General features: G+C 38.8%; 1 protein-coding gene across 1 annotated transcript in view; it reads left to right on the plus strand.

Moving 5' to 3' along the window:
• LOC102045587 (follicle-stimulating hormone receptor) overlaps positions 1-10,636 on the plus strand; it is a 78,634-nt gene that overhangs the window by 20,606 nt on the left and 47,392 nt on the right. Inside the window, exon 2 of the mRNA XM_005426211.2 lies at positions 8,578-8,649. Coding sequence (XP_005426268.1) covers positions 8,578-8,649 — 72 coding nt within the window. The remainder of the gene's footprint in view (positions 1-8,577; positions 8,650-10,636) is intronic.

Raw genomic sequence — 10,636 nt, forward strand, 5'->3', positions numbered from 1 at the left:
GGTGGTTTGCTATCCAGTGATGGTTCAGCAAGAAGTTCTGCAGAAATCTTCCTTTTCTCTTTTACTTTTCCTAAGGCACTCAACTCAGAACTGAAGGGATTTTGTCCCTGGAGGATTTGTCTCAGTCCATAAAAATAACATCATGTATGGTGGCCCTGCCAACATAGAAAGTCCCAAAGTTTTAGAGGCAGAAACACCACACACAAAGAACACTTGTCACCTTTTGGGTATGACCTCAGGCAATGAACAAACCCCAGTTCTCTCCCTACTGTGAAGTAAGACCTTTTTTGACTCATTCTTGGGACAGGAAGAGTCTAAGTGACTGGCTGTGTGTGAGCAGGATGGCTATTCTTGCCCTGCATCAAAAGAGGGGAAGAAAGTTGTGAAGACAATACCTAAAAAGCTTCCCATCTGATTGGACTGTGGACATTTTCCAGAACGGTATTTGCCTTGACAAGCTGCCCATGGGAAAGAACACAAAGTGAAACATTCTTTTTGCAAGAACAAAATACCCAGTACTTGTACAATGTTCCTTTTGTTAGGAAAATATGCAGAGATATTAATTTAGAGCTATTAACATAAATAGATGTAACACCAAGAATGTTGCTCAGAGTGAATGAATTTTTAATGGCTCCTCCTCACCATAAAGATGGTTGCAGATATCAAGGTCAGGTTTTAAGGAAGCTGTACATTCATCACATGCTGTACACTTCTCAAAGGCCCCCTGTAAGTAAGCTGTGAGGAACAAGGATGTGCTCTTCTAAAAGTAGCATAGTGTCTTACAGGATAATCAAAACTAATAAAAGTATAGCTATTTGTAAAAATAAAGCAATCACTATTTCCTGGCTCTCTGTAACCAAGACAAGATAACTTCATTCACTGGTGTTATTTACCTTGCACAGAACACTTTTCACAGCATGCCTTTGACATTAATAGAAGCAATTTTAGCTGTGCTTTCAGGCTTACTGCTGGCCTTTTTTGTGGAAACTCATTCCAAGCAGTTAAACTCTTCCCAGATGCAAACATGATAACTGTGATTCTGCTCAGAGGCCTAAAGAGGGCTTGTTTGTTGCAATTTGTGCCCTTTTTCTCTGTAGAGGAATCCAGAGCTCCAGCTTTGCTTTGCTACAGCTCTGGGTAAGCTTACAGCAGGGAGGAGATCTTCCCTGCCAAGCCAGCATTGCTTTGCCTGATGTCATTGTGTAACTACTGCTATTCGCACCTAAGTCTTCAGCAAAATTGATTGTCAGGGACTTTACAAAATCAGTTAACACACACAGGCAGCTGGTCTGAATAACCACAACTCTTGTCCATCTCCAGCTTTGCCTCAGTGTAAATCAACCCAACCTAAATACACTGAAATAACTACAATATGTGTAGACCATTAATGAGTAAAAGTCTTGGTGTTGCCCTTTTTCTGGTCGGGAGTTTTGCCATCTTCTCTTTTTTTTTTTCCTGTTCCTCCATATCAGAATTCCTCCCACCTTATTCGAGCAGAGCTATTTAAAAGCATCTTGGAGCTTTATTTTTAACTGGCTGCACGTGTGACCTCAGAAGGAAGATATCTGCTGTGCCCTGGGGGATGAGGCAGCTACTGAGGACAGTGTGTGCTTTGTCCAGAAATGAAAAGGCTATCAGTGCTGAGACTAAACATGCCTTGGCTTTACAAAACTAACCCAGGGAGGAGGGAGAGTAAGCTTTACAGGCCCGTTGCTTGACCACATTTACAGTCTTTTAGATGCTTGGTTGTTTTGTTGTTTTTGGGGTTTTTTTTTTTTCCTCAACAGTTTTCTGCTTCCTTATCTCTCCTTATCAGTTGTTAGCTGCCTACTGGCAATGTGGGCAATTAATTAGCTGACCTAAGCAAGGTCCTCAGGGAAAAACAAATCCCAGAGCAAATTTGCTGTGTGCCTGTGGGAGCAGCATCACAGCTCTGCTGAGAAACCAGACCTGTTGTTATCCCTGCTATGGTGTTGTGGGCACTGTGCAAGTGAAAAGGGCATTGGGGGTGTGATCTTGAAATGCTTCCCTGCAGCTTTTTGTGGCTGGGGGGCATTATTACACTGGGTAAGTGTTAATTAAATTTAGAATAGGAATGCAATCAGTACTATTAATTATCCTTTTAATCTAATTCCAAAAAGAAAAGGAAATTGATTTTTATGGGAGGCTTGATAAAGATTAAGAAGGGATTTTTCGTCAGCTGCTGCACTTATTGCTTTTAGATTCAGACCTGCAAAGCAGATGGACATCACTAATAATTTTATCAACACAGTTCTAATTGTATTTACTTTGTCTGTACAATACTTTAGTTAATTGCTCACAAACCAAAATATTTTCTTTCTCATGGATGCCCTTTACATCTTTCCCAGACCTGAAGAAATTCCCAAGTAACCTTCCTGAAAGGAGGACACATTCCCTCCCAGATTAACCCTACATTTTCTGTCTTCTTCATAAAATGGACATTGCCTAGATTTTCCTTCACCTTTACCAGCTTTTATTATCCCACAAGAGGAATAAACCAGCTGCACTGTCTAGATAACTTCTTCCTCAAGCATTTAAAAGGGATGAGGAGCTGAGTTAAGCACATTAGGTGGATGCAGTGATCAGATGCTTCAATCCAGATTGTGCATGTTAGCAAGGGATTATGCTCTTTCTCTCATAAATCCATTTACATGTGCATGAAGCAGGGCCTCTCAGACACTCAAATCCATGGATCACGTCTCAGTCGAACAAATGAATTGCAAAGCTCTTCCTCCATTATTCAAGTGTGCCTGAGCTATCAGGGTCCACTCTTTGAAATGAATCTGTAGTTGCATGAATAGTCATTATTACAGAAATATTCTGCTTGGCTTTGGGTTTCTCTTAAGATAATGCCATATCTCTCTGAAAAGATGAGCCAGCAGGATGGTGGGAGATGCTTTTTTGTCACTGCCTGTGCCATTCCTCATGATCCTGCTTTACTCAGCTTTACAAAGTCCCTACTTGAGAATCCCATGGAATTGAGGTGACTAATACAAATCTTTTCCCGTTCTTAAATTAAAGCCTCGTGAGTGTTGAAAATAGCTTAGCAGCATGATATGAATGCACTCTAAAGACTTTAAGACCAAAAAGCAAATAAACCCAAGCTTTTTGCATTTAGCTTGATGGGTTTTGAAGCCTGATGTTTAGCATCCAATTTATGACTTTTGTACTTCTCTCTGCCTGCTGTTAGGAAAGGGAAAACATAGCTTTGTCTGAAAGCACCTACAAGCTACTTAATAGATTCCAGAGATTTTCCACCTAGGCAACTGAGTAGCAGAAATACTTTAATGTTCATATATATCTACATATGCCCCTTCCCAGTGAGATGTTCACTAGAACCAGGCCCCAGTCACAGTGAAGTCAGATGACAGTGTGAACCCATTTCAGTGAGCTGGAGGCTTACAAATGTTCTTCATAAATTTAAATTAAATAGCATTCCGCTCTAAGGAATCTCATTATTCATTCTGGTGAGAATTAGGACAGAAGTTTAGGGCCAAAGTGACACAGATCAATTGATTTACACCATCTGGGATGTGGTCTGCAGTATCTATTTGTCTCCTATTACAGCATGAAAAGCAAAATAGTTTTTGACTGTTGTATTCACTAATCAAGCAAAAACAGAAAAAAAACCCACCCCACCAGGATGCAGGATCTTGTTGATTTGTGCATTTAATCAAGAGCACATTAAATAGGTCATAGAATCATTTTGCCTTCCCCTGATGTAAAGCAAAAATTCCTCTGTTGCTTGTGCAGGAACCTCCAAAGCAAGAAGCAAAAACAAAGAAACAACAAAGAAACAACCAAAAAGAATTACACAGAGTAAATTAAATTTCACTGCAAATCTTTGTTTGACAAAATGCACATTGCTGCAGAGGATTAGAAGGTGATAGCATCAGTCTATTAGCTCAGAGATTAAAGTAAAAATGTTCTTCAAAATCCTATCACATTTATTTCTTTGGTACCAAAGTTGGTGATTTAGCATTATGGTCACTGAATCTTTTTGGCTTTTTATTTTATTTTCCTTTGGTCTTTAAGTTATAAAGTTTATAGTATCTGCTTGATATAGTTCATTTTAACGCCAAGAATTTGCAATTTACATGAGGCAGAGAAGATAATTCTACAATGCGCACACTTTTCTGATTAACTGTGTGTGACTTAAGTAGATCCAAGAAATGTGTTTTAACGAGTGTTTTGAAAGACCTAAATTCAGCCAGGCTTTATGATGCAGAAATTGTTTTACTTTTTTTGCCAGTCTAATTTCTGATAATCAGTGCAGTTCTTTGTTGTGCAAGGTTACTGCCAGTGGCAGGGGGAGGCCTTTGCCAAGGAAGGGAGCTGGGAGGAGGGGACACAAAACAAAAGCTGTGTGGGAGCAAGTTCTGGTGGAAAATTTGTGCCAAAGAGCACCTTATTAATTGTTCAAGAGAAACTTGTGGGACCAGGGTCTGAGAATTTTTTTGATGAATATGTAAAATGCACCATTCTGAACACAAATGGCTAACCTCACAGACACAGTGTAGCTACATTGGCTTCACTGCACAGGTTTCCTTTGCACTTTTTTTTCAGAGACAATTAGCAGAAATGACCTGTATAGGTCCACTTTTTTTATCTTCTAATTTTACAAGCCTTTTTAATCACCCATACCTTGAGCATCAGATATTTGAATAACGACATCCAGCCCTCCATCCTTTCATTAAGAGGTCAATCTCCTTTCTATCACTGGAGTCATGTGGGGCTGCATGAAAGAATTAATTTTTCTGAAGATTTTTTTTTTCCGCCGTGTCTTATGCTCTGCCTGTCTGAACTACTTCAGCTGAAGACTCTATTTTAAGAAAAGATCAATAAATCTTTCCATAAGTGGAAATGTTAGAGGGTTATTCCAGAACATTTTAGCAGTACCTGCTAATTTCTGTTCTTTGCATCATGTCCTCCATAGGCTTTGAGATCAATTTGTCACTGTGATAGTTCTGTGATACTGGACACAGCCATACAGAAATAAGATGCATTTCTATTGTTTGTTCTTCATAGTGGTATAAAGTGCAAGTCATCTGTGTCAATGGCTTCATATTAACAAAGATGCTACTGTTTTAAACATCAGGTTTAAATGTCCTGTATAAATAAACAAATCTATAGGAGATAGTTCTGTCCTCATCTTGACAGGTCTAGCTTTAAGTTGTAACATTTTTTTTTAGTAGCTTCATAATAGAGACATTTACTCACACCCATTCATGGGACAGATAAAAATTATACAATAGACATATGTAAAACAATTAAAAATGAGACATGGAAAAAAGCTGTGGGAATTTTGCATGTTCAGTCCAGAGAAATATAGAAAGTATGAGTGTGATTGTAAAACTGGAGCAGACAGCTTCAGTCCCTACCAATAAACTCCCCAAGAATCACTTTCAACAGATATTTAAGTCAGGATTTAGAAACCTCTCCTGGATATCATTGAAGCAATGGGCCAGACTGAAATCTATCCTTTTACCTAGTGAATAACAGTAGTTAATATTGACACTTTTATATTCCCAGCTCTGGGTATTGCCTTCACACAAAGCAGGATAACCATGTGACCATCTGGGGCTTGTTTCCTTTTCCATGCTTCCTGCTGTGTCATTTGTTAAGTTTTTAGTGGCTCCAACACTGGAGTCCTTTCTGGGACTTTCCCATGTCTTGTGTTGGGCACCTGGCTCTGGGTTTTCAATTCCACACCAGTCACTGAATGTTTAGGCCTTTCAATGCTTTCCTTGCTGGTACCTAAGTGCCAACATAAATTTTTAGGACCAAACACTGCATCTCTGCCTTAAGTACACATTTTTTAAAGGAAGCTTTTCTTTACTTGCTTCTCTTGACATGAAACATGCTTGAGCAAAGGTGGGCTGCATTCATTTATTTGACCCTAAAACAGCACCAGAAACAAAACCTAGGAAATACTTTCCATTTATTTTCTCCATGTACCTCAGAAAGAATTGGTACTGAGCAGCCAGTATCTCATGTTAAGTACAGATTGATTCTTGGAGACTAATTGGTGAGATTTATTGACACTAAAGAATTTGGCTAGTTACAATAGATTCTATTCATTATACAGTTGATAATCCAATGAGTAGCTAATTCTAATTTTTGCTGTTAGTTATGCCTTTAAGTCTGACTTTCAATAGCTCACACAGAGATGTTTAAAAACAATTAACCTTAATTTTTTTTAAGTGGAATATGAGATTTCAGCTATTAAACTTCAATTCTGTTTTAACTGCTTCAGGGCATTAGACACGTGGATCCTGATTTCTGGCACCTTATTAAGACAGGATATCAGGATCTTCTACAAAGAAACTCAAGGTCTGATTTTTAGTTTTATGCAGATGTGGCTTTTCTCATATCAGTAACCCCATCTATGAATGAGGTTCTCTTCATTAGTTTCTGTATCAGACTGTAATTTCTTGTTGTGGTGAAGCACAGCATAGGCCAGTGTTTAATTAAAAATTGCAAATGTCCTGATGACCTGTGCCTGCAGAGAGAGGATTCATTTTAGCACATGCCATAAAAAAATGATAGGTGGCTTTTCAGACAAAGCCCTTTTTTTAGGGCTCGGAAATTAGGCATGCATTTCTACAAAGCAGAGTTTGAGAGAGATTTCAAAGCAGATCAAAGGTAAAGGATTTCCTGATGGTTCAGCTTTGTAGCACTAAGCCTGCTGGGTGTTCTGCAAGGATCCATTGTACCCATCCAGTCTGAAAGCACAGCCACAGCTTTGCATGCATTACACCAGCCCCATTTTCAGTCGGGTTTTACAAATTGCCTAATCCAGGTTAGGCCTTTTCTGGAAACTCTTTTATCCTTCTAACATTTGCATAATGATCTCAATACTGTAATTCTTGTGTGACAGTGTGTTGAAGCTCTTTCTGATTTACATTAATGATAGTACAAGAATAATGAAATACCAAATTGACTTCATCGTCTTTCACAACTGAGAATACCATAAATTTCAATGTTTAAAAAAAGTGTGGGACCAAGTTCACTCCTGGTGTAATCACTATGACATCTCTGGAACTAGGTGAGGTGTGCATTGACTTTTTCCTGCTTAAGTAAATATTAACTCATGAGGGGGTAGATTCTATTAAAGACCTACAATTAAAAAATGTGAACTTGTCACATTGGTACTCTGACAGAATAATAGAGTTGCTCCCCTAAAATTTTGATTAAAACATGATAATCTCCCATGAAAACTCTCAGCTAATCATCTGAAATAAAACATAGATGAGGATTGTATGAATACTTTATGTGAATGGTAAGGAAGTAAGTCTCTAGTTTTGAGGCATTGTGTTAAAATTTGCAGGACTGCACAGCAGGTAATAGCAGGCTGAGTTCTCATTTCTGTCCTCCTGCCGACCTTACAATGAGATACCATATGAGCTGAAAGGTGATCCAAAACAGCCATGCAAAAACCAGTTCTGAGATGATGAAAATTAGGGGTGGTCTGGCAGATATGTTCACTGGAAAAAAGACTTCCATGGTAATGCAGAAAAAAATTCATCTCCACTTCCACAGAAAAATAGACTAAGAAGCTGAATCCCAGGGTGTGATGTATGTATGTAACATGTTCATGAGTGTAACTTGGGTGGGTGTTTTTTTAAAATAAGGACAAAAAACCTTTTTAACAACTGTTGCTCAAAGCAACCAATATTAGCTGATGGCTTGTGATGAGCAGGTCATGTTAATATATGCATTTGTTTGTGCTAGCTTCTTATCAATGATTAAATGTGTGAAAGAAAACAATCATGCAGATGACACCTTATTTCTCTGAGGAGTAGTAGAAACCCTAAATATCATTTGCTGAGTTCTATCAGAAGTTTTCTAGTCCTTTTTGTTTCTAGAGATTAAAGAAGACAACTCCAGGTTAACAAAAAGCCTTACACTTCAAATATTTTAAATGAGTATTTCAAATGGGTTTTCTTCATAAACCATATTCTGTGACCTTTAAAAATGATAAAAATGTTGTCCTGGTGCATGTGTGATCAAGTATTCCAAAGTCCCAATTTTGTGGCACATTATCAACTAATTAGAAGAGAGACTGTGAGAAGCCATAAAGTTATTAAAGTTGCAATGGTGGGACACAGTAGCTGACTCCTCAAATTATCTGTGCAGCAAGCAGGTCAAGGAATTTTCCTGCATGAGCATGGATGGAGCACTTTGCAGCCTTGAGTAAGCACCCCATCCCACTCTGGCTCCACAGGGCTGCTTCATCCTGTGCTTGAGCATCACTCAAAAGAGCAGTTGAGATCAGAAAGATGCTGTTCCCTCTCAGCAAATAGAGAAGCTGCAAGTCTGGATTTCTTCCTGTAGCAAAAAGGGAAATGGCAACTACTAATGATGCTTTTTCCCCTGAGGAGCCCCTATGCTGTGCTGTAATTTTGGATGTTACAGCTGTATTTAGATGCCAAAGCCTTCAGCCAGGAAACCATCCTTGTGCCTGTGAGAAAGGCTTCTCCTGTGCTGGCAAGGCTAACTGCACAGTCCTGCGTTGTGAATAGTAAATAACCACCCTGTTTTCTCTATTTTCAGGAGATTTGTCCTCACCAAGATGAGAGTCATTCCCAAAGGAGCTTTCACAGGACTTGTTGACCTAGAGAAAATGTATGTATTGTGTTAATATTTACTAGGAAACAACTATTTTACTCCAAGCAGCACTTTCTGATTGCAACTCCTTTTACAGCCTGTGAGCAAGTTCCTATCACTGAGCTTCATATAGTTTTATCTTTCTGTCTAAAGAAAAAAAATGGAATTTTTTTTTATTGACACCTTCCAGAACAATATTGTCATAAATACACTTTCATATCAGCAACCAGGCAGTCTTCAGTCAAAGGGCTGGTTGAGCATGGAGTGTCATTGCAATTAATAAATACAGTGCCATAGCAAAATATCACAGGAAACTGAATATTTTGTGAGTTTTGGAAAGAAGCAGTTGGAAAGATTAGGGAGGAAAAAGCTCCTGTTAATAATAGGTTAGCTAATTTTCTTTTCACTAATGAATTAACTAAATAAGATTGTTTTGTGCATGCTCAGAGGCAGCTGTCAGGATGCGTGAGAGAATTTCCTTACAGGTGATAGATCCAAAAATCTTAGTACACAAAGAGTGTAAGCAGCTCATTTCTGTGAATTTTAGTGATCAGCCTGGAGGTACAATTATGAGCACCTTTGATGAACAGATGTATCTTACATTCATTAGTATGCTGTTGTGGAGGCATTGCAGCTCCACCACTAGAAGGGAAAACCCTTAGTAACATGCTTCTTACTTCTCTTTTACAACAGGAAATCTATGGCTTAGCTGGTGCTAGCACCAGAAATTATAACCCTCACTGTCCAACCTGAACTATTCTGCCTCATGTATGATTTTTCTGAAATATCTCATATATGGGCAAATCCCATTTTGCTTAGAAACAGAGCAGCACTTGCAGCCTGACAGGAGGGGATCACAAACAGGCTGTTCACCCAGGAGCAGTCTGAGTGGGAGTGGGGAAATGTACTCAAAATACAGTACCTTTTTCAGTGCTGTGTGTGTGCAATGGCAGAGCTCCAAAAGACACTTCTCTGTGTCATTCCTACCCTTCTCCCTTGTACTCTTGCATGAATAAGGGATTTAGCAAGAGGGTGGTGAGGGTTCGTTTTAGCCTCGTCCTTATGGAAAATCATTGAGCACTTTGGACTGCAAAGTGGGCTGCAAAGTGCATTGTGAGCTGCCTCTGTTATCTTTAATTACTCAGAAACCATATGTCAGATGTGTATAAAGGCATTGAATGGGATGTTTCTAAGTGGTGATTTATTGTTAAACAAAAAATTATATATGGAAATGGGCTCAATTTGAAAATATATCCATCTACTAGTAGTACATGGAGGAGAAATGGGGACAGTCAGTTTATAGCAAAATTTCCTTGAAAATAAAAGTGTGATAGATATGTAAATGAGGCCAATCAACATCAACAAAACTGTGGTATTTGCAGATGATATAGCAAACAGATAAAATTTGAAATAGCTCACAAATCCTAAACCTAACCCATAAAACATTCATCAGAAATATTCATGATAATGTAGGGACAAAAAAAGTGGGTAATCAAATAATAGATTTGCATATAAAAACACAGCCTTTGTAGGAAAGCCTTTTTACTCTTGCAAGATCATGCACAGAAAGAAAGATTAAGCAAACTGTAGCCTATTTAAGGAAAACAGCTATTAATAATGTGATACCTCCATATGGTAAAATGTGGATGGCCTGATGTATACAAATGAGACACTTCAATGTAGTGTATGTGTGTGCTCCCCTAGAACTGAGTAGGCTAAAAATGAAGAGTGACAATATTTCCTGAATGTGTTACTGAAGAAAAACGGCGTCTTCTTCAGTCCAGCATAGCTGCACTCATGATTTTCATCACCAATACATCATTCCTAAGTGTGTTTCTGAGAACAGGGTGGGTGTTAAAGCCCAGAATTTGGAGGGAAATGGTGGTATTTGGAATCATCCCTAGGAGTGAGGCAGTTGATTGCATGTTGGAAGTGTGATGGTCAGAGGCCCTCTTGGGCACAGCAAACTTTGGCCTGTTTAGGACACTGGTTCAGAGAGTCCTTC

This window comes from Geospiza fortis, unplaced genomic scaffold (assembly GCF_000277835.1).
Source record: "Geospiza fortis unplaced genomic scaffold, GeoFor_1.0 scaffold271, whole genome shotgun sequence".
In the NCBI taxonomy this organism is placed as follows: Eukaryota; Metazoa; Chordata; class Aves; order Passeriformes; family Thraupidae; genus Geospiza; species Geospiza fortis.